Genomic DNA, 23,752 nt, shown 5'->3' with positions numbered 1-23,752 from the left:
GGTTCCAGACTGTAGCGCCTAGAACCTTTCGGTCACCCAGGCCGCCTGCCATGTTGAAAACATACTGTTGATCCATCTGCTTATTGTCATTGTCGCGACACTTACTGTTGTTAGCTTCTAACAGTTCATATTACTGAAACAAAAATATCGACATTTTGTATCGATATTGTACGAGAATAATTTCTGAAACTAAAGGAATTTTGAAGGGGTCAACCTGCCACCTTATTTACTACGATAATGTCGCTTCTAGGCAAGGAATCAAATTAGTCTTCGAATTTTTTTACGAGTAGTGTATGTTTTACATCGTTTTACGTCATTTTATCTACATTTTCATGTAATTGCAATGCTAATATTTCAGGTATTTTAGGTCATAAAAGTTCGGGCCCTGTGAATACAGGTCCTTTTTCATATTCGTAAACTGAATGAATTCTCACCAGGGGATGCTGCTACCTCCCCCTACCCCACCCCATTCTGTCTGCGGGAGCGATTCGTAATATTATCTTTGCAAGATATTTGTGATTAGACAGAAGATTCTATTTAACGGCTTCAGGTATCTTCAGTTGCCTCTATTCTTCCTTGCATTGCCGAAGGCTGGATCGTAGTTGGTAACAGGTTCCAAAACCAAGTCGATCTATGTGCAGTGTCTTTCAGTTCTATGCTGAACACACGATGACATATACTCAGAGCTTTGTAGGGACAGTGGTTAATATCTTGCCAGGTCGGGTCTTGGTCCCGGATTTTCTGCTAATTGCTTAGCGGCCGCCTTAGCCGTTTGGCTATCCGTGCACTTCTGCAGGATTTACTCCAGCATCAATTGTCACTGACGTTTCCACCAACGAAATCCAAACATTACCACCAGAGGTTGTCCCAAGGGGGACAACGGAGATATCAGCATATGGGGAACGGGGCCAGTGGAGAACTGTGACTTAACGTGATACACTGGGTATTTGAAGTGACTTTGCAAAATGGATAAAAGGAAATATGACCAGAAACGAGTTCCAACAGAGGTACATCCACCTGAAGGTGGAGATAAAACATCTTTAACATTACTGCTTTCAATGAGAACATACCAGACAGGTGGGAATGTTTTCTCTGACTAACCTTTTAGTGGTGCCACCAGCGCCGGTTCAGCCTCAGTGTGAGGTGGACGTAGACGCTGTCGAGATTGCTCTGCACAGAAATGTGGAAGTAACCTGGAGCACCAACATGCAGCAGTCGCGTTACCCTTCGTAGCACCGTAGGCACGTCTTCCAGCAGGAGAGGCTGAATAGCTCACAGGGCATGCAGATATGCCTCGCCCGTGTGGCGTTGTGGAAGGATGACTAGTCCTACGAGGTCGTCGCCAATAATCCCCACCCATACATTGAGAGTGAACCAGTGCTGACGTTTCACTGGTCACTACCACTGTAGCACTAAAGCATACAGACATAATATTTCCACTTTTCTGGTGTTTTCATGTGTGATTTATATCACTGAAACGTATTCTATCAAATATCTTTTTATCTCCCACTCCAAGTGGGGGTGCTGATTATCCTCTCAGAGATCTTTTATTTAGGTTCGCCTCATACCACAAAATGACTTTATATAACATATTATATCACTGCATTTCATTATATTTCTCTGATTTCATCCGCATTGTGCCATTAACTACACTTCAGTGCATTTTATTCGTTCGTGTAATCTATGGCTTTATCAGTACACAATAGACCGCGGTGTATCATAGCTGAGCTGAGCTATCATAAACTTCTCGTATTATCCAACCAGCATCTGACTCAGTTATTACACGAAACATTTCCATATCTGCTAAAGATTATGTAAAATCGTGCAGTTCAAGAAACGAAAAATGCAGTAGCGTGTGATTACAGTATTGATGCCTCACAATAAGGTTCAGTTTAGATATACAAATTGCTCGATGTAATAATTTCGGAGAATATGAAACGAAATGATCGCAGACGTATTTAAAGCAGTCGGTTGACTTGGATTCATTGGTAGACTACTGGGAAAATGCAGTTCAGTCTACAAAAGCGTTTGTTTACACAAAACTCGAGCCTCGTATTAGAATATTGCCCAAGGTTCTGGAACCCATCCCAGGGCGTACTGAAAGCACAGAAAGAATAGCACTACGAATGAACACACATTTGTTTGATCCGTGAAAGACTTCAACGGATATTTTGAAAATCCTGAACTGACAGACCTTTCCATACATATTAAACTGCAAACGCCTTTTTACTTTTTCGAGAGGAAACTAGGAATAGCCTAGAGTCCTTAAGTATCACTGTCGTAGGGACTGCAAAGGCAAAATTAGACTAATCACAGCTTTCCCAGCGGCATTTCTTGTGCTTCATACACGAATGGAGGGGGTGAAAAAAATGCGTCATATAGTTGAAGTACTCTCTGCCATGCATTTAATAGTCGTTCTGAGAGTATGGATGTGAACGTAGGTGTAAATGCAGATGCATGTTATCTGACAGGGACACAAGGATAATAAACAACACCAGAGCTGCTATAACGAAAATATTTTTAATAAAATAAATAAAGTTGGTATAATAAATACTGTACATATTTAGAGAGTATTTGGTAGATAACAAAAAGTCAGTCTTCAAGGAATCAACATGTGAGAGGGCAATTCGCAGTGCTATGCCGAGCTTTGTGCTACAGAAAGGCAACAAAATAATTATTACATACTCCTATGTCCACCAAGTCCTACGTCTTATATCACAGCGCAATATGTAAATTCTTCGTGCTTTATAGCAATGTTCATGAGTTAGGCAACAATTTCTTGTATAGCAACAGTCTCGGAATGGGAGAAGCCAACACATTAACAACCACGCGAAGAGTACTGAAGGGACAAGTCCCTTCATCGGGGCTCGAACTGGGCCCAGAAGGCAGGCGGGGTCTCGATAGCTCCAGGGATGTTACAATGGAGAGGCGGCAGGCCGTCTGCCCGGACTGAGAAGTTCTGCAGAAGCGCCGCCAACATGAGGAACATGTTCTGCCGGGCGAACGTCTCACCGGGGCATACGCGCTTGCCTGTAAGCACAAATAAACACTTGCTAGCTGACGGGAATCGAGAATCAGTTAAAATTAAAACACAGGTTGTACTGAATTAATCTTGGTATACGCAACTAGTCGGTTCATACTCAACGAAAAGAAAGCGAAATGTAGTATTTAAAAGTTGTGTTAGGAAACAAAAATTTAGTGAGTATCGAGTAATCACTGACAGAGTCCCATAGCGCTTAATTCAGGGTCCAATTCCACTTCTTATCTATGTGAACGACTTTCCATTTAACTTCAACTGATTAGAGATGGCACTTCTCGCAAATGTTGGGAATATTGCACTTAATCTGATTAGGGAAAAGCAACAGAAGAAACTGGTAATACGGCTCTGCAAAAGTTAAGTATGTGGTGCTCTACGGAATGAACCTTCCTTAATTTCCGAAACAGGAAAAAACAGTATATTTCAGTTCTGTGCGAGAAAGGTAGAAAAACGTGAACCATTTCTTGCCCTTTTCAATAAACTCCTTATTGGTATGTCACAACGTCATATATAGAGCAATTACCAGTGTTTCAGCAGCTACTAGGGATAGCCTTCACCATAACATACTTACAGTTACACACCCAAACCATGTTATTAAAATGAAATCTATGTATGGAAGCCTACATTCCTATTTTACACATTTTGTGCGCTAAAATAGACAAACATTTGCTGATCAAATTTCATAACACCTTTGTAAGTAGTAATATAAACTGACAAAGTTTCCAATTGATAGAGGTGATATGTAGCAACATTCATGGCATATATAAAAACGTCTGTGTACTCTGAAGGTAAATAATCAGGGCATGGTAACACATACCAGTGCTGAAGGGTAAAGTGAGATCCCTGGTGCAGAGAGTGCCATCGCTGTTGAGGAATCTCTCTGGTCTGAAGTTCTCTGGATCTGTCCACACACCTTTGTCCATGTGCATGCTCCATAAGTTGGCTACTACCACAGTTCCCTGCAGCACAATGTACCAATCAGCATTTAGAAATTTTTAGCTCTATGGCATATAGAGGAATCACACACACATTACTGTTGTAGAAATACTAATAAGTCGCTCAAATTTAAAATTAATGAACTAGATATGATGTGTTTCGATCTTTAATGTTTATAATTTATTCTATTCCCTCGGCCTTCTCAATGAATTAGAAAACTTGCAGTCACCACTGCAAAATCTGTTACATACATTGTCCTCCTGGATGAGATAGCAGAAGCTAGTGTCTCAGAGCTGCCATTTCATATGGAGTATCCCAATGGGACCTAAACGGAGCCAAGTTTAACCTTTGATATGGAGAGCTCCACAAGGAGGTAGAAGTTCTTAGTTTACATCTGGTATAGAGTATCCGAACAGGTTCTACAGATTCCCTCCTGCCCACTGGAAAGACGATTCCCTAAAGGGGATACAGAATCCCGACTGACTTTTGGTATGGAATAGAGATACCCAGCTTACTTTTGGTACAGAGAAAAAGCAACACTGAGGGAGATTCCTTGACATTTTATATGTAGATTTGTAACAGAAGGTAAAAGTTTCGAACTGACCTTTGGTATTGAGTAGCCCTGCAGGGTTGTGTCGTCTGTGGCAGCATGTGGGATCCCAATTGGCAGCAGCGTCTGTATCCTCATCGTCTCCCTCAGAATGGCCTCCGTGTATGGTAAGCTGCAGACAGCAGGTTGCTGTTAGTATTCACAACAAAACGTTCTGCACTGCACGTGAACATTCTTATCAGCACAATTTCCAGTTACTCAAAGAGCCCTCTTTGAAGAATGATCAGTAAATGGAGTACTTATATTTGTTTGGTGGTACAATGAAACATTTGAAAGTGTCAAAGTATTGTTCTGGGTACAGAAACATAACGTAATTTCATGTATATGAAATGTAAACACTGGAAAAAACTGTATTTTGATGTATCAATTGTGACACAAATTGTGCTGTATGATATTCTTGGCTTCAAAATTTATTAAATCAGCAATCTTAATTTCGTTAGCAGTTATGGCTGTAGCAGAAGATGGACGTGGGTGGTTACAAGATTCTGGCTGTATATGTTTGTAAGGGCAGACATATTATTTTATTCCATATTCATTCTGTAATGTCAGAGTACAGAATATTCAGGAATTAGCTCGACAACAATTTATCCTTTTCATTTTCGTCACTTGCATTCCCATGGTAGTTCAACTGGAGTGCCGGGCACATCAGGAGTAACTGTATTAAAATGCAAACTCAAAAAAAATTTACATCCCTAGAATTAGCCTGAGAGAGAAAAGGAAGGATTAACACCCCACCGGCAGTGCCATCATTAGTGGTGGGCAGCTCAGACACGTCTTTTATCAAAGGACGGTTTTTGTATTTTGTCTTACAGAAACATAGGGAAATGTGGGAAACCGAAACCTGGAAGACTGGATGGCGATTTGCCCAACTATTGCAACTGGCTGGAGGGTTGAGTGTGCCACAAATGTCACGTTTTGTGAATCGCGAATAGGTAGTGTCATACAGTTCTTGATCATCAGACTGTCTGCCATGTCTGTGGTTAATACGCAAAACACTTCACAATGTGTGATGGTGATTCCTCTGCTGGAAATGATAGTAAAGAAACACCCCTGGTGTTAATAGGATCAGTGGGCTGAATGTCATAAATGGGATTCAGCCTCTTCTGCTATCGACCCATCATCAGAAACGTGAATCTGATTGTGTATAATACCTGCACTCTTCGTAGAAATTATATTGAAGAGCTGCAGTAAAGATGTGTTAGATGCGATTAAAGAGATATCAAAATTTAGTCGAGTGAGAAACTTGTTCCAAACGGAAATCCAAGCAACACTTGTAGGTTACTCAACCTCAACAGTGCCCGATATGACTTGGGCAGAACCCGTCAGCCGGTGGTAATGCACGTGTTAGGCACTCACCGAGGGCGGTCGTTGAGGTTTGGAAGCCTGGAGTTTCCCACGACAGAGTCCAGCTCGAGTTGTGCTCGCCTCTGTGTCTCTGGATTGTGGGCCACGTACAGCAGGGCCCATGAGAGAACCGTTGACTGCACCATGGAGGCCGGCAGGAAGGTGTCGAACAGGGTGACCCCCAGCTGGTCAGCTGCAAAAGACAGATACCTGCTGTGTTTCACTTGAGATATCAAATGTTGTGTTGTGTGGGAAGGTGATGCTAAATATTTGCAGTATTAAGTTCGTTAAGCTTTTGACAATGTTAACTGGAATACTCTCTTTCAAATTCTAAATGTGGCAGGGGTAAAATACAGGGAGCGAAAGGCTATTTACAAATTGTACAGAAACCAGATGGCAGTTATAAGAGTCGAGGGGCATGAAAGGGAAGCAGTGGTTGGGAAGGGAGTGAGACGAGGTTGTAGCCTATCCCCGATGTTATTCAATCTGTATATTGAGCAAGCAGTAAAGGAAACAAAAGAAAAATTCGGAGTAGACATTAAAATCCATGGAGAAGAAATAAAATCTTCGAGGTTCGCCGATGACATTGTCAGAGACAGCAAAGGACTTGGAAGAGCAGTTGAACGGAATGGACAGTGTCTTGAAATGAGGATATGAGATGAACATCAACAAAAGCAAAACGAGGATAATGGAATGTAGTCGAATTAAGTCGGGTGACGCTGAAGGAATTGGATTAGGAAATGAGACACTTAAAGTAGTAAAGGAGTTTTGCTATTTGGGGAGCAAAATAACTGATGATGGTCGAAGTAGAGAAGATATAAAATGTAGACTGGCAATGGCAAGGACAGCGTTTCTGAAGAAGAGAAATTTGTAAACATCGAGTATAGATTTAAGTGTCAGGGAGCCGATTTTGAAAGTATTTGTATGGAGTGTAGCCATGTATGGAAGCGAAACATGGACGATAAATAGTTTGGACAAGAAATGAATAGAAGCTTTCGAAATGTGGTGCTACAGAAGAATACTGTATATTAGATGGGTAGATCACATAACTAATGATGAAGTATTGAATAGAATTGGGGAGAAGAGGAGTATGTGGCACAACTTGACAAAAAGAAGGGACCGGTTGGTAGGACATGTTCTGAGGCATCAAGGGATCACAAATTTAGCATTGGAGGACAGCGTGGAGGGTAAAAATCGTAGAGGGAGACCAAGAGATGAATACACTAAGCAGATTCAGAAGGATGTGGGTTGAAGTAGGTACTGGGAGATGAAGAAGCTTGCACACGGTAGGGTAGCATGGAGAGCTGCATCAAACCAGTCTCAGGACTGAATACCACAACAACAACAACATTAAGTTAGTGTATCAGCTCATATTCAGGTTATGATAATGGTTGTTGAGCAAGAGGTCCATGGTGACAGTAATTATTTTTGCGACAATAGCGTTTTAACAAACACCATACAACATAAACCGAAACAGCCACAGCATTAGCAACAGTCTTTGTGAAGGCTATCCACACACACTAAGTTCCACTTTTACTTCCCCCACTCGAACCATCAATGAGGTCTGACATTTTTAAGACAAGTGACTTGTATGCTTTACGTACGAACAAAACAGAAATATGAGCAAATGCATTAGTGAATGAGATACAGTTTCCTCTTTTTTACTTACTGGTATATACTGTAGCAGTACCCGTCTTCTTCTTCTCCTTTATTTCTTTCAGGTATCTGTCGATGAAGTCCCTCATGTGATCATCAGAGTATGTCTTATCGTGTTCCTTGATCACTTGCTGCAAAAAAAAAAAAAAAAAAAAAAAAAAAAAAAAAAAAAAAAAAAAAAAAAAGACTTAATCATTCATTTGAAATTTGTGTCACAGGAGAAATTTTTTTTTCACGTTTTGTTACGTTATCAGCATCAATTCCATTATCATTGACATTCAAGGAATGTGTCACACACAGAGAACGCAAAACGTACTGCTCAAAGTGTACAATTTCTGTTGCCGATGTACTGTCTGCGATACGTGAGCAGTGCATGTCTTGTCTCTTTAAGTTTCTTTGTGTCCATGGACTTGTAGTAAAAATAGCGTCCTAGCATTTGTCAATGGTTCTGTGCTGACAAGCCGAAGAACCATACGGCTGACCAATGGGCAGGTACACTTCCTTGTCAGGCAGGAAAGGGGTGCTGTGGTTGGAATAAACTGCTGTTTAGAGGCAAATATGTGCATACATGTATTGTGTTCCCTCCTTTATTTCGTGACAGGCGATAATTAATAAAATTCAGCAGCCTGTAAGTCTTTTAGACAGTAATGGCAACACAGATAGGAAGCGTTTAATATGAGGGAGAAATTTAAGCACCACATTTCTGAGCACGAGGACCTAAAGAAACGGTAATGCATAGTGGCAAAAATCTTCATAATCACGAGTTGTTTTCTACCTTTAATTATGCGTTGCACACTTCCGAGGAATAATACATAGTTTTAAACTTGAACAGTTCATGACTACCCATTCGGTACGTTTCAATGAGTCATTCGCTCGATTCAGAGAACTTTAGGTGTTTGAACAAATTTTCAGAATTAGGGAATGAAAATCAATGGTTTGGATTCAAAAAACCCAAAAAATAATGGAACTAAAAACGTAAGAAAAAGAGAAGAAAACCTATTGATGAAGTACCTGTAAGAAGATAATTACCAGTCAATTGTATGACGAGAGTTGACAAAAGTAGGGAAACACACGTGAATCTGCAAATGCTGAGCAATTGGATAAAATGATACGAATGTTTTACAGAACCGACTGTGTTTCCTTACATACAGATGACCTTCTCAGAAATGAATTGGAAAACCTCTTGCAAATTTAAGTCGTATCTAAATTTTTCTCGTTAGATGATATATTATATCTTAACTTTAAAAAAAAGTTTCCTTAGCTGGTGGTTTCACATTGCTGGGGTATTTTGAGAGTTTAATCATACACATTAAAAAAATTGAATGCAGAAGCTCAGATCTAGGACTCTATATCACCCTTGCTACAGATCAAAATAATGTTCACTTTCAGATATAGGAACAGAAAATATCCTAATGTGATTTATTGAGAGAATGTTAACATAGTACTAATGCTGAAATTGTTGGGAATCTTGTCAGATAGGTTGACACTGTTTTGGCATGTGAACAGAGGACAGTCTTGTATTGAGAGAAATGAATAATAACAAATGCGTCAGGAACATAATCTGCTGAGAACTATAGACTCTGTATTAGCCGCTCTTCCAGCAAAACCTGCTTCAACTTTATGATCAGTGTCTCAGGGCAAAGCTTTTCTTCAGGAATCTGGAAGACAGTAAGAACCTAGGTCCTTGTTGGGCACACGCAAAATGAAGTCTATCACCTAAGTGGACGCAGTTCTTGCCAGGAAACAACTTTTTCACGCAGAACATTCTGCATCTACAATCCACAAGATACCTTATGGTGTTTGGCGAATGCCATTTCTGGTACTACTATCTTTTCATTCATTCGTATCCCATTCACGAGAGGCATGTGGGAAGAAGGGTTATTGATAAATCTCCATATGACCCCTAAATTCTTAGGTTCCTCTTTGTGGTCATTTTGCGAGACGTATGTGAGAGAAACTAATATATTATCCGCCTATTCCCGAAACGTATGTTTTCGAAGCTTTTATAGCAAACCTCTCCGTTATGCACAACGCCTCTCTTGTAGAGTTTTTTGAGCATCTACTTAATGCTCCCACGCTTGCTAAGCTAACCTTTGACGAAATGTACCGCTCTTCTTCGTATCTTATTCATCTCTTCTATTAACCTAAACTGGTTACGACACCAGACCGATTAGCAATACTCAGGCGTAAGTGTAACAAGAGTTCTGTAAGCCATTTGTGTTGTGAATTAGCGCGGGATTAGCCGAGCGGTCTCAGGCGCTGCAGTCATAGATTTTGCGGCTGGTCCCGGCGGAGGTTCGAGTCCTCCCTCGGGCATGTGTGTGCGTGTTTGTCCTTAGGACAATTTAGGTTAAGTAGTGTGTAAGCTTAGGGACTGATGACCTTAGCAGTTAAGTCCCATAAGATTTTTTGTTGTGAATTAAGTATGTTGTTTTAAGGTTCTTTCAATGAACCTCAAACTGACATCTGCCTATTCTTACCATTTGTTTTATATGGTCACTCCATTTTATGTAACTGCAGATGGTGACTCCTACGTACATTGCGGCAGTTACTGATTACAGTGATAAGTCAACAATAGTGTAACTGAACAGTTTAGAATTTCCTCCCCTATTCATGAGCAATAGGTTCAACTACGTACCTAGGAATTATAATTACGAACCGCTGAAACTGGAACAGTTACATAGAAACTGTTGTGGGGAAAGTGAACCAAAGATTGAGTTTTATTGGCTTAGAAACAGCAACATATCAACGAAAGACACTTCCTACATTACTATTTCTTGTCCTCTTGTGAGTGTCGCTTCAAAGTATGAGATCCCTAACACATGGTATTGATGGAGAGATCAAAAAAGTTCGAAAAATGGCAGAACGTTTCGTATTATTGCAGAATGGGCGCTGAGATTCTCATTGATACGTGCAAAAGGCAGTTGAGGTGTCAGTCATTAAAATAGATCGGTTTTTGGTTGCGGCGAGAACTTTTCACAGTATTTCAATTACCAACTTTCTCCTTTCAGTGCCACAAAATTCAACTGTTTCATGGATACACTTGGAGACATGGCCATCGTGATAAAATTCGATACCTCAGGTGTTCATAGCTTCCATGGGCGAAACTGGTAAGACAGAAAAATTGTCCCAAAATTTTTCTGTAAGCCTAATCCAATCATTTAAGTATGAATTGCTAAGTAATCAACATAGATATAGATTTCTTTATGTTAATTTACTTCTAGTTCCTTCATGAACCATCAATACTCTGCAGGTCGTTCTACAATTCGCTACAGTCTTCTGCCAATGCTGCAGTTTCTCTTTGATACAATAGTTAAAGGCAGCTGTAAGCAATTGCACTTATTAGATCTAATTTAGAAACTCTTGCTTCTGCCAGCAAATACATTACTGGGTATCTCGGTACTCACGTGGAAGTATGCCAAAATTTTCTCGGCAGACTCGACCGTGTCGTGGTAGCCCGACATCTTGGGCGCGATGGAGGCCAGTGCGGAGTGCAGCGTGAGGAAACCGCCTGTGGCGTCTCCAGCCCTGGCCGTCTGCAGGCCCGCGTGCCCCAGGTAGCGGCACACCTCGTCTGCTGTCCGCGGCAGCCGGCTGCCCGCCACCACCGGCATGAAGCCGTTGATGAACCCGGGGAACAGCGCATCAGGCAGCAGCACGCGCCGGCTACAGTCTCCTCCTGATGACGACTGCACCACAGCCTGTCGAAACGTAGCCGGTCAGACACAAAGGAACCACTTCAGTACTATGTACTTCACTTACACATAAAATTGGATACTCATAAACTGGAAAGACCCACACTGCTCTGTGACAGACTAATAGTTTACTTACAGTGTAACCTTTCGATAATGTGTTTTCTAATCTGATTTTCGAATGAGCCATATGTAAGGTAGAATTTTTCGTGTTGTTGTGACTGTCCTAGAAGGAACTCGAATATGAGGTGTGGTATATGTCATAGAAATGAAAAATAATTTTCGGATTATATTTACTCCAGAACGCTGGACCTAGACTGTATAAGCACCAGAATAAAATAAAACATAATCCAAGAAGCTTTTGCAATAACACCAATTCAGGATCCAGAACACAACCAAATTCTGAATTCCTCGTTTGCATACCATTCCATTGTGTTTATGCTGCGAAATTCATGTAGTCTCAACTGTGAATAGTCATCTGCCACATCAATACCTGACCAACACCGATTCTGTGACGGGCTCAGCTACAGCTTGTGGTCTTTTTAAAGGTGGAATGGACGCTTCAGCTTTTCTGGTTGTCTTTTAAAGAAGCAACAATTCTGAACAGTGAAGCTGACCAGTTATGGTTCTTTGGTTGTCCAGGGTTCACTAAATTCCAGTTCCTGGCATTCAGAATAAGAAAAATATAACGTAAATTAGTCTGTATCTTTCCAGTATTGAAATTGACTAACTTGACATGTTTTTTCATAGACTGGCCAATTTCATCAGAGTAACTGGCATATGTGTATGTAGCCTATGTATAACGAATCTGACTGAATAAATCTTAAAGTTAAGCAAAAATCCAATATTATGCTACTACAAAATTTGAATATGGATATTTCTAGAGGGAAAGAATCTACCCATGGTGCACTACAGAAGATGCATCAGCAGTGTTCAGGTAGGAAGTGGACAGAGCCGATGGTCTGAGACAAAACGTGGCGTCAATAAAACGGGTGCGTTGTCTCGAACACTCTTCATCACTCTGATGGACGACGTTTCGTATGCGGCGATACAAATGTAGTGCAAGAAAAACTGAGTGAGGGAGCTGGTGAAGCTAGTGAAACGAAGTTTGTTAGATATATGCGGAAGCGAACAAAACAGGATAAGGTATGGAATGAAAGTAATAGAGTGGACGTAAGTGTACAGCTCAGTGTACTGGTAAAACGTTACCGATCTATATTAAGAAGGTACAGTCATGTAGAACTGGTGGAAGAAACAAGGATAGTCAAGAAATACCTTGAAATGAATGTAAATGGAAAATACATGTTGGAGGTCAATGAGAAGCAGGGTTGGCAAAGTTAATGAGATCCCCAAACCTTCTATTCTTTCAGATAGGATCCATGAAGAAGCGCTGTACAAGGAAAAAAATATTGGAAGAGGGTCGTCACCAGAAGTCGGGAAACCGGAGCTACGACCTCACAATGATGTTTAGATGTTTTATTTTACCTCTGAATGAATGCTAGTTAACTGTACTGATTCTAAAAAGTAATTCTATATGCAATGACTTTGAGCAATGATAATCAATGTTGAGAGACTTAACTTATCTATAGTGTGCAAGCTACATTGTTTTGTGAGACAGAGAGTATTTTATGTAGTACTGTCACGTCCACTCCTTCCAGTTCCAGTCGCGAATGATGCATGGGAGCAAAGAATTATGTAAGCTCAAATATCTCTGATTTTATTTTCATGGTCGTTTTGAGAAACATAAGTAGGACGTGGCTATTAATTGGTTCACTTCAAAGGAATGTACTGCGGAAATTTTAACAGTGAATTACCAAATTAATGTGTAACGAAATGCAATGCTTTTCCCTGAATCTGTTTTCGCCATTAATCTTATCTCTTAAGAGTCGCATTTACGAACTGCCACTTGTATCTTCCGACTTTACCCAGGAGGTCATTTTATATGCTGTGGACATTAACGTTCCTACTTATTGCGAATTCCACTAACGTGTTTAATATACAGATACAACAGTAATTACGTTTCATAAAGTTCCCAATAATCAAACAAATGACCATGAATGTAACAAATGTCTAGAACATCAGGATTGCGACCAACACTGCTTGTCTACATTGCGTGCAGCTAGCAAGAAGGAACTCCGTTCCTGGGACTCACCTCATCCTGCCGTTCTCCCCGGATGAGCTCCACCAGCTCCGCCATCTCGGCCTCGATCTCCGACTCCAGGTGGTCGGAACGCCGTCCGAAGCCAAAGTCTCGCAGGTACCTCAGCGTGAAGCGACGCTGCTCCATCAGCTCTGGACCCACTCTGAAGTTTATGCCTGCACAGTGTGGAAGCTAGCCTCAGCAATTCATATGGAACTGAGCGTCATTATGCATGTCGTTTACGATTTTGTACTGAGAGATTACAAAGAATATAGTATGTTTCGACACTTTGGGGGACGGTGTGTTGCAGCAGACTGTTATAAGATGCTGTGCGTGAAGCTAGCTATCTGTCAGTGGCGTACGAAACGCTGGTGGCTCTGATAGGATGAAGTAATGCTGACACGCTTCCAACTAGGACGCTGGCCACTGACACACAGCTTTATCCCCCAACTTCAACACCCAGTCTGTAAGCCCGTGGCGTATACATAAGTATATGTCACACTTTAACTGAATCCCCTTCATGTTCTGACGAGAGAGGTTCTTATTTTGGCAAGTAGGCAGAATAATAGCTAAGTGGGAACCTACCCTATTTTTAGCTAACCACGAACTATACAGTTAAACCGGTACAAATTTGTGTAACATCTGAATTGCATCCACGGCTGTTTCATTCTCTTTTAGTACAGCGATCAGCCAGTCGCATTCAGGAGTTGTGTTTTTTAGATTACTTCAATGCATTTCTCATCTTCATCATAAGATTTTAGAACTGAGTATCAATACAGTTTTCGTACTTCCCTGTGTGTGTGTGTGTGTGTGTGTGTGTGTGTGTGTGTGTGTCTGTGTTTCCTCTTTTCGTTAGTTTTGATAACACTAGTCTCACAAAAGATTTTCGTTAATTGCAATTAAGGTGTGGCTGCTATGCTTCCTTCCGCCCGCATCTCGTGATCGTGCGGTAGCGTTCTCGCTTCCCACTCCCGGGTTCCCGGGTTAGATTCCCGGCGGGGTCAGGGATTTTCTCTGCCTCGTGATGGCTGGGTGTTGTATGATGTCCTTAGGTTAGTTAGGTTTAAGTAGTTCTAAGTTCTAGGGGACTGATGACCATAGATGTTAAGTCCCATAGTGCTCAGAGCCATTTTTTTGCTATGCTTCCAAGCCAATGTGTCATCATCATCCCTACAGTGCAAGACTCGCAGAATGCAGTATATCTGTTCAAAGACGATGTGGAAACGTAGGTTTTCGTAAATGGGAAGTAGGAAAACAACATATAGTAGACTGACAACTGACAATGAAGTCTTGATTGGTAATGTTGTGGGTGACCTACTACAACTCATCAATGTAATAGGAGAACGTGATAAATCAACTGGTGAAAATATCAAGAAAAAAAGACATAATTCAAGCTCTCGTCAATCAATTTGAATTTATTTCAACAACGCATTGAAGAAACCCGACAGGTGCATTTAGTATTTAGAAAGAAAGTGCTCGCCTGTTCTGAATTCAACATGGTCGTAAGACCAAGATTTGTAACACGCTTTGTTTAGTCTGTACGTTTTTGCGATTAAAGTGAAAAATAGCAGCAGACGTGGCACGTTTCATATTCGCTGCAGCCTTAAGCTGGAAATGTAATAGAGACAAACTAGTATACTGATATTAATCTTTTTTCTTCAGACAGCAGTCAGTGCTTACCGAGGTCCTCATTGGGCATCCTCTGCTTGATGGCGATGTTGGATATGCGGCCCTGCAGACTAGGGTTGTTGAAGGCCTCCTTGGCAGCTTCATAATCACTGATGACCACCACAGGTAGCGGTCCAAAGTAGAAGCCCACCAGTTTGGAGTTGTAGCGGCGTGTGAAGGCGTCCATCACTTTGTACGGAAACTTGTAGTTTTCCAGCAACAGCTGGATGTAGCTTCCCCATATTGGTAGTCTAGGGGGACCTGTAACATAATACACTGGGAATGAGATAAGCCACACAGCCAATAGCGGCAAGAGAGCTAGAGACAGTTCTGCCAAGAACTGAATTTTGTAGTGTCATTTTATTCCTACGACAGACAAATCAAAAAAGTTTGTGGTTGGAAACAGCACTGGCTTATGCAATCCTATACACAGCTTCAGGAGCATAAAACTCCTCATTTCGTTACAAGAGACACGAAGGTGGACATTCACGTTTTATCGAAAACATATGGCTGGTGGAGTAGCATAGATCCCATATAGCATAAGAATCAGCTGTGTTTCTGTGGAACTGAGAATCATCAAGAAACACAACAAGTACTATCACTGGCTTTTGATATGCTATAGAGAAGAAACATGCAGCGAGAGATTAGGAGGAATATTCATTACAAATTACGTTTAACGTTATTGGAAAATACGTGAAGAATACCAGAAGACATCATTTCCTATACTATGCTAGCAGGATTTCGAGAATATGTCAGTAAGGAGCTGTGGGAAAATCACAATATCAATTTTTTTGTAGTATTTACTTTTGATAACGTATGCAATCAAAGCTGTTTTGATTATAGCATTAAGTCGCAGACAAACCATTCCATTCACATATGTAGCGAATGGAATCACAGTTTAAATGCCTCTGGGTGCGGTTTGATGAGTCTAATCTTGTCTCCGCGTACCTATCTGAGCGATACGCAAGTAGTTTTAATACTTTCCTAGATTATTCACCTAAAGATACTTCTTGAAATTTAGTATGTAGACATACTATCAATAGTTGGTGTTTGCGTGCAAGTGTATGCCAGTTTAGTTTCATCATCATCTTCGTGGAACTCTCCCATGTGTGCTGCCCTTCCCTGTATAGATTCAATATCTTCCGTTAGTCCTATCTGATATAGGTCCCACACACTTCAGTAATATTCTAGACTGGGTTAAACGAGTGTTTTGTACACGCATTTGCATTTTCTTCCAGTGAACTGAAGTCTGCCATCTCTTTTACCTACGACTGAACCTATGTGCTCATCCCACTTGACACCCCTAAAATTACTACTTGCAAGGACTTTTATCAGTTGACCGATTCCAATCGTGATTCTTTGATATTGTAGTCATAGGTTTTTCCGTTTTGTGAATTGAAAAAACTTACATTTTTCAATATTTCAATCAAGTTGCCTATATTTCTTCTCATTTTAATCTTGCGGAGTCATGACTGAATTTTTCTGCAGCTGTTTTAAAGTATAACTTTATTTTAAGTGACTGTATCATTTGTGAAAAGTGTGAGCTAAGTATTAATATTGTCTACAAGTTCATTAACATACAACACGAACGACGAGTGCCACAACACACTTAACTGGAGCCAATATTAACTTACTTCTATGTGTCTAGGTGACTGTCCATACATAGACACAGAAGATCTCTAATAATCAATAGCACTGTGTGACAGGAGGTGCTATAAAAAACATATTGAAGCTGTGCTATTTCTGTGCTGAACCAATAAAATGTGGTGTTACAGCAACTGTGAAAAACACAACTTCACCTCTCATATGGGCGAAATGAATTTAAAGGTATAACCTGGTTTACCACACACTGAGAAACAGTATAAACACTTGATCAGGTAAAACCAACGGAAGTAATTTGCTGTGGGAAGAGAAAAACACAGTGCCTACTGGAATGTCGTTTGTGAGACTGGGAAAGTAAACCCATGTATAAGTATTACAGAAAGTCTAAGAAGGATTTAATAGCTTGACATCCGGCTTTGCACGGATAACACTAAGAATATGGCCGTAGGACTTCTCTATTGTAGAGGTAATAAATTATACACACAAACTTCCCTCGTGAATCAGGCTACCTGTTAGAGATAACCATATCAAAATTTCTGCGATATTTCGTGGGAGTTAACTTCACATACATAATCGCCGTGAGTGACTTCAATTTGTAACACGTACAGAATGTGCCGAGACATTCACACAACGGAACGATAACGTTAACACGAAGTACACACCATCTTTTTGAAACAAACGTGTTTACTGTTCTGGGTGTTATTTATTTCCACTTCAGTTATTATTTTGGGTACTACGTCGTTTCAGCCGTTTAGCAATTCTCATGTAAAATATTTACCTCTCTAACTACATACATTAGTTTTGAGTTACAATCATTTTCATGGGCACTCCATGGCTGTCTGGTCTTGAAAGCTATAGCAGTAATATTTGGTACAGTATAAACAGTAGCATAAGGACTATGACATTTACTGTTGTCAAGTAGAGCTCAACTGGGTGCAGCGAGACATCGCAGACAGGTCACATAGATGGAACTACATATTTGCAAAGAACCTGTGTATGATCGTATTATGTTTCACAGCTTACGAACCAGGTAAACGAACATCCCATTATCAGTCTAGTAAAAACATGGCAGCCATTGTTGACTATACACTATCTACGAGTATGTAGGCTCTCTAAGTTACTGAGCACTGAAGAGTAGCCGGGTAGTTGCATGCAGCGTGTGCACATGGGAAGTAGACGAAATGGGAGCTGTGATTTAGTGATCAGTTTGCTAGTATAGACAGACAGCAGGAGGTACATACCTGGAGGGAAGTTGTGCGGCCTGGAATGTGCGGCCTTCACCATGAGGAACAACAGAAGTACCACGATCACACCAGACAACAGAAGAGCGACAGGCGACATTCTGGTAGATTCTCTGTCTTCAGGCTCTGTCGGATCTTCTCTGGAGGTCCTCTTGCTCGCTGATGAAGCTAGGTGCACAGGCAGACAACTAGTGGTGTTGCTTTCTTTCTGCCTTCTGACCACATGGACCCACTCAGCTGCTTTTTAAGCACCGCGGCGCCCGCTTCCCACACCACGAGGCCCCTCCGAGACAACGATGCCCCGCCTCTCGGAGGCCACGCCCACACCGCCACGTGTCGTGACTCGGCGCCTCTCTCGCCAGAGAAGTGCTCCGACAAAACCTGCTGTCATCACACAACAACAACAATCTGCAGTGATGACAGATCGGCATGATTTCACACAAATACATGTACTCTGGTACAGCATCAGGAAATCTTAGGTGTAATGTAAACTGGCACAATTGAGTTGCAGGGTAAATGACATCCACTCTGAAAGGCAACATGCTGAGGAGAGTTCCTGCCACGATTTACTGTGACTTCAGCAGACTGTCAATACCTCGACCTCCTCCTGTGATAATCACTTCTTCTCGGATTCAGTTTTTCTCTCTGAACCAAACGTGAACTGATTTGTTACTTTCTAGTAGTGTAAAATAATGAGTCGAGCTGTGATTCGGACCCAGAACACTTGCCTTTTGCATTTCAATGTTCCACCGACTTTGTATCCAGACACGACTCATGGCACGTCCTCGCAGTTTTCCACCAGCACCTAGAAACAATCCCATAGGCCATGACTATGCCGTCTCTCCATAATAACCTTCGTTCCAGGAGTTCCGTTCTCGCAAATATTAACTTCCAGTACTCATTTCAAAAGTGACACAGACGTTGTGGTCTCCGTGTTCACTCCTTGCGAGACAGCCTTGAAGGTGATGGTACAATATAAGATCTACGTATGACATAATAATTTTAATTGATATACACAGCTGCTATAAGAGGTCCACTCATCTTATAAGTTGTATATTTCCCAAAGGACTACAGGTACACACATTACTGATGCATGAACAGAACAGTAAACACACCGAGCTTGCATTTTGCCGACAACTGATAAAATATTGAGAAAGCGAGAAAAAGAGTTACTTGTGTGCTGGAATATGCGAAATGTTTATCTATTACAACACAGCGAGTATTCAGAAGGAATTGTGGAAAAGGATCGCCAACTAAACAGAGAATTTTATGTTGGTATCTACAATTTTAGACATAGGTTGTGTCTGTAAACAGAAACGTCCGCGCAAGCAACGATTTTGGGATACAGCAGCAAATTGTGTGAAAGATTTTTCAACGAAGCTTACATTTCAGACCGTATCGTCTGTAGCTCATGTCAAAATTAAAACAGTAATACTATGGCTGGCGCCTTTAGATTTACATTGCAATCCAGGAAGCACTTGAGGATGAACATTTCACCTCCAAGTTCATAATCAGCGACGACGCGACCTTCCATTTATCTGGACAGGTTAATCTCCACAATGTGAGAGTGCGGGGCACCGAACACCCTCATGAAATTGTGCCGCAAGAACAAGATTCGCCGAAGGTTAATATTTTCTGTACAGTGTTACAGACGAAGTCCTATGGGTGGTCCTTCTTCTGTGAGAAGACTGACACGTCAGTTGGGGTTGTTTTCAGAACTGACTGTTGATTCCAAGATTTTCATCTTCCAACAAAACGGGACAATCTCGTTGTTACCTTGCGCATCGCCGGGTTGGGCATAGTGGTGAAGATGATGTCGCTCTGTTACCGTGGCCCACAGATCGTCGTCATCGTTTCCTTTGGAGATTCACTGAGGACCGTCTTTACGTATCCCCACTGCCAAGAACACGGGTAAGACTCAGAGAACACTTCAGTTTTGCTGTCATAACCATTATCAGGACGCTGTAAGGCATGGAACGAACATGACTGCCGCCTCGATATGTGTCGCGTGATCAGAGTGGCACTCAAAACATTTGTGTTGCGCAAAATGCAAAACCTGGTGGGTTTACAGTTCTATTGAAGAATCGGTAATATTTGTAAAAGTAATATTTTGGAAAATACACAGCTTTGGAAACGAATGTAACATTTATGGTAGACCTGTATTTCGAGAAATTTTGGATACCGCCTCGTATGTCTACCCAAGTCAAACTTTGCAAATTTCGAAACTATACTGGATAATAACATCTGGTTTTTAACATGCGACGAAATAGCTCATAGTATTTTGATTCCTTAATCATGTACTTCACTTTGTACATCCTCAGTGGCGCTAATGATGTGCTCTCTACAAAGAGTTGGACTCTTTTCAAACTTTCGAGTCTGCAATAGAGATATAGTACGTTTTCTTATCCCCTGTTTAAATGATGGCATTCCCTTTTTGTACTACAGCCCTTGTCTGAAATTACAAAAATTGCTCTGGAAAACAAGAGTTTTTCCAAATATGAACAAGTATTCCAAGGTACAAGATGATCATCTACCTATGAAAAAATATTGAATTGAAATTTATAGGTGCTACAGTTGAGGAAATCTTTGTAATACCATATGTAATAGTCTGCCCCTTACGTTATTATTCTACTATACACCAATAATCAGACAAATGAAAGGAAAATAATTAGAAGTATATCAAAAACCATTTACTAATTAAACACTTTTCTAAACAGGAGATTATTTTCAAGAGCGGCAAAAATGTTAAGGGATTAAAGAAACTCAGTTAATTTCTGTATATCACATCTTCCATAGTTTACTAACTTCTTCAAGGTACAGGGTGGTGCACAACAGACGAAGTGTGGCTTAAACGTGCACACGTTGTATGACAGAATTAAAAAAAAAAAACAGTATTTTGCTCATCACAACAGCCTGTAACTGAAGGATTGACGATATCTTCCAAAAAAACATTTTTCAGTTCACATCGGGGATGTAACCCCAGAGACACTCTGATCTGTTGTCGAACATGCTATTTCCCGGTTTCAACTTGTAGCAGAAAGTGGTGTACAGTAATTAACATGTCCTGCGCCAGTCTCACCACAATTGGAAACCAATGTCATTCTGCTTTTTATACGGTTTTTGGCCCCAGGTCAACTAAAAACCGATGTCACGTTGCTTTTATGCGGTGTTTGGCCCAGGACAATTAAAAACCGACTTTTCCCATCAGGTGTCAACGATCGTGACGTTGTGGATGAGCTTACCTTGCTAACAGTGCCACAACTGTTGGCTGGTGAACTTGTGCAGTCACGTAAACTAAACAGTGCGAATGGCGTAATGTGAAACTCAAAACACAGCTGTCGTATTGCAACTGATCTGTCATTGTCAGTTGGCCCCATTATGTTAAGGCGCTTACAGCGCCATCTGTTGGTAAAATGTTCATTAAATCTTTTGTTCTAGGAGGCTTCTCCCTGCATCAATAATGTGCTATTCAGATCTGACTTTATTCTGAGCAGTGGTTCTAATTGTAGAGCGTTTTAGAAATGGAATTTTAATTATGGACTCACCGTATGTATTCATAAACCATATACGTTAACAAATATGCAGCCTATGACCGTCAGAATGTTTATTAGACTGTAGTTTAAAAATCTGAACTATGTCACGAACTTTTAGAGATTTCTGGAAATAACTTTAAACTAAGACTTATCTGTACATAATATCAAAGGCGTACATACGATAGTTTGTAGGGAGTTTCCTTGCTCTGAGGGTATGGAGAATTTTTAATATTTTGGAAGACGAATCGCGACTTGTAAGTAGCCGTAAAGAAGTGCTAGATCCAACCATACTAAAAATCTACGTAATACCGACTCTTAAATCATTTTATTGACAGCACCTGAATACGCTAGGTTTTTGCCTTTTCCTGAGAAGTTGGGGGAGAGTGGAGAGGCTCGCGGCCCTACCTTGCCCTCAGGTATGGGCCCCCTTACGAGGGTTATTCGGAAAGTGAGGAACGATCTGTCGCGAAATTGAAACCACAGTGAAAATCCGATGAAGTTTTGCACAAGTGTGTTGGACAGTGTCTCTAGTAAGCCCGACGATCGCGTTACGTCCCTCCTTTTAGTTCTGAGCACACAGGGAGCACGTAAAGATACCTAATACAATAGTGTCTCCCGCCAAGTACGAGGGCCTAGTGAGAAATTTCGCCTGAAGCTATGCAACCAACATTACATACCTGTCGTCCGTTTTCTTCTTCAAGGCAATTCTTCAGCCGTATTCTGCAGGAGAAATGAAGATGCTCCTGCATCGTTTTCAATTGGGAATGTTTGAGTACCCAGAATACAGCCCGTAATTGTCTCCTTCTGAGTTTCATCTCTGCTCACATGAACCGCTGGCTATGAAGACAATATTTTGCCACAGTCAACGAGCTTTACGCCAGCGTAGGGAATTGGCGGAAAGCACTGGCTGCTGCCTTCTATAACGAGAGTATTGGAAAGTTGGTACAACGCTACGAGAAACGACGGATCGGCAACTATGGAGATAAGTAGCTGGAACTTGTAGCTGACTGTTCAAAATAAAACAGTTTTGATTTTCACTGTGTTTTCCATTTCGCTCCCTATCGTTCCTTACTTTCCGAATAGCCCTCGTAGATTTACTAATGACACGTTTCCCCTGATTGAGGCTCTTCAAGTTGGCTGATATCAGATGGCACCGAGCATACAAAACGTCCCAGCTAATAACTGCCCTCACCGAATATTCGGAAACGTGGCGCGATGTCCTTGTTGAGATATGCAACGTAATCCAGTCATCCTGCTTTGTATTCATTGGATTACGCTGCATGCCTCAACAAGGACGCCGTGCCATGTTTCCGAATATTTGGCCAGAGAAGTTACTTGTACACTCGGTGTCTAAGGTGCGTAACACTATATGCTATCATATACATGAAATAGAGGATAGGGAACGAAAGGGAAGGGACGGGTACGCGGCACTGTGGTAATGCAATGGAAAGTTGGAAACTCGGACCGAGACTGCGATTACGAGAAACTGGAAATTTGTGGTAAGTTCCTGTGGGACCAAACTGCTGAGGTCATCCATCGGTCCCTACGCTTACACTCTACTTAATCTAACTTGAACTAACTCTTACGCTAAAGGCAGCACACACACCCATACCCATACCAGGACTCGAACGTCAAGGAGCCGTCTTGCTTTTACAGAAATATATATATTTGAGTGGTGTCTGTTGTGTCGGATATATGCTACAGAATAGACACCAATCAAATGTATACAATATATATCAGCCAATCTGATGATGTCTGAATCAGGCGAAAGGAGTCATTGGTAAATAAATAATAATTACAACACTGTAACCAAGAGTTTACTTCCTGATCCATGCCTTCCAAAGACCTATAAAATATAATTGAGAACGCTGCACAAAACACATCATGCCTCACGATAACGAAAACATCAAAAACTGCGGAAAACTGCCAGTGGCGTTCTCTAGCAAGCGGTCACTAGTTTGAAACACCGACCTGGAAACATCATGTGTTTTAAGTACAATAAACCGTCCTCAAACTACAACCTTGCCGCTAAGCTCCATGGGAGAGTCACCTCTGGCTGTACCTCTCCCATGTCGGGGCGAGCCGTGAGTCGTTTCCAGGAAGCTCAGTCGGCCGAGCTATTGCCTTGAAAGGCAAAGGTCCCAGTTTGAAGTCGGAGTCTGGGACACAACTGTAATCTCTCAGGAAGGTTCAAATAATACTTCACATCTATTTCATCTACATCTAAACTTCGCAAGTCACCTTACGGTGCCGGCTGCGGTGGCCGAGTGGTTCTAGGCGCTTCAGTTCGGAA

General features: G+C 41.3%; 1 protein-coding gene across 1 annotated transcript; it reads right to left on the bottom strand.

Annotated features, from left to right (window-relative positions):
• Positions 1-2,585: 2,585 nt before the first annotated feature.
• Positions 2,586-18,026, bottom strand: LOC126273279 (probable cytochrome P450 304a1). Its single transcript, XM_049976823.1, has 9 exons — positions 17,927-18,026; positions 15,096-15,344; positions 13,428-13,591; positions 10,991-11,284; positions 7,597-7,714; positions 5,940-6,120; positions 4,578-4,695; positions 3,855-3,996; positions 2,586-3,030 (listed from the first exon to the last, which is right to left on the bottom strand). Exons 1-9 carry the CDS (start codon positions 18,024-18,026, stop codon positions 2,858-2,860), a joined length of 1,539 nt encoding a protein of 512 aa, XP_049832780.1. The 3' UTR covers positions 2,586-2,857.
• Between the last annotated feature and the right edge of the window lie 5,726 nt (positions 18,027-23,752).

This window comes from Schistocerca gregaria, chromosome 5, assembly GCF_023897955.1.
Source record: "Schistocerca gregaria isolate iqSchGreg1 chromosome 5, iqSchGreg1.2, whole genome shotgun sequence".
NCBI classification, from domain to species: Eukaryota; Metazoa; Arthropoda; class Insecta; order Orthoptera; family Acrididae; genus Schistocerca; species Schistocerca gregaria.
The sequence above is the reverse complement of the archived record's forward strand: the minus strand, read 5'-3'. Positions and strand labels throughout refer to the sequence as shown.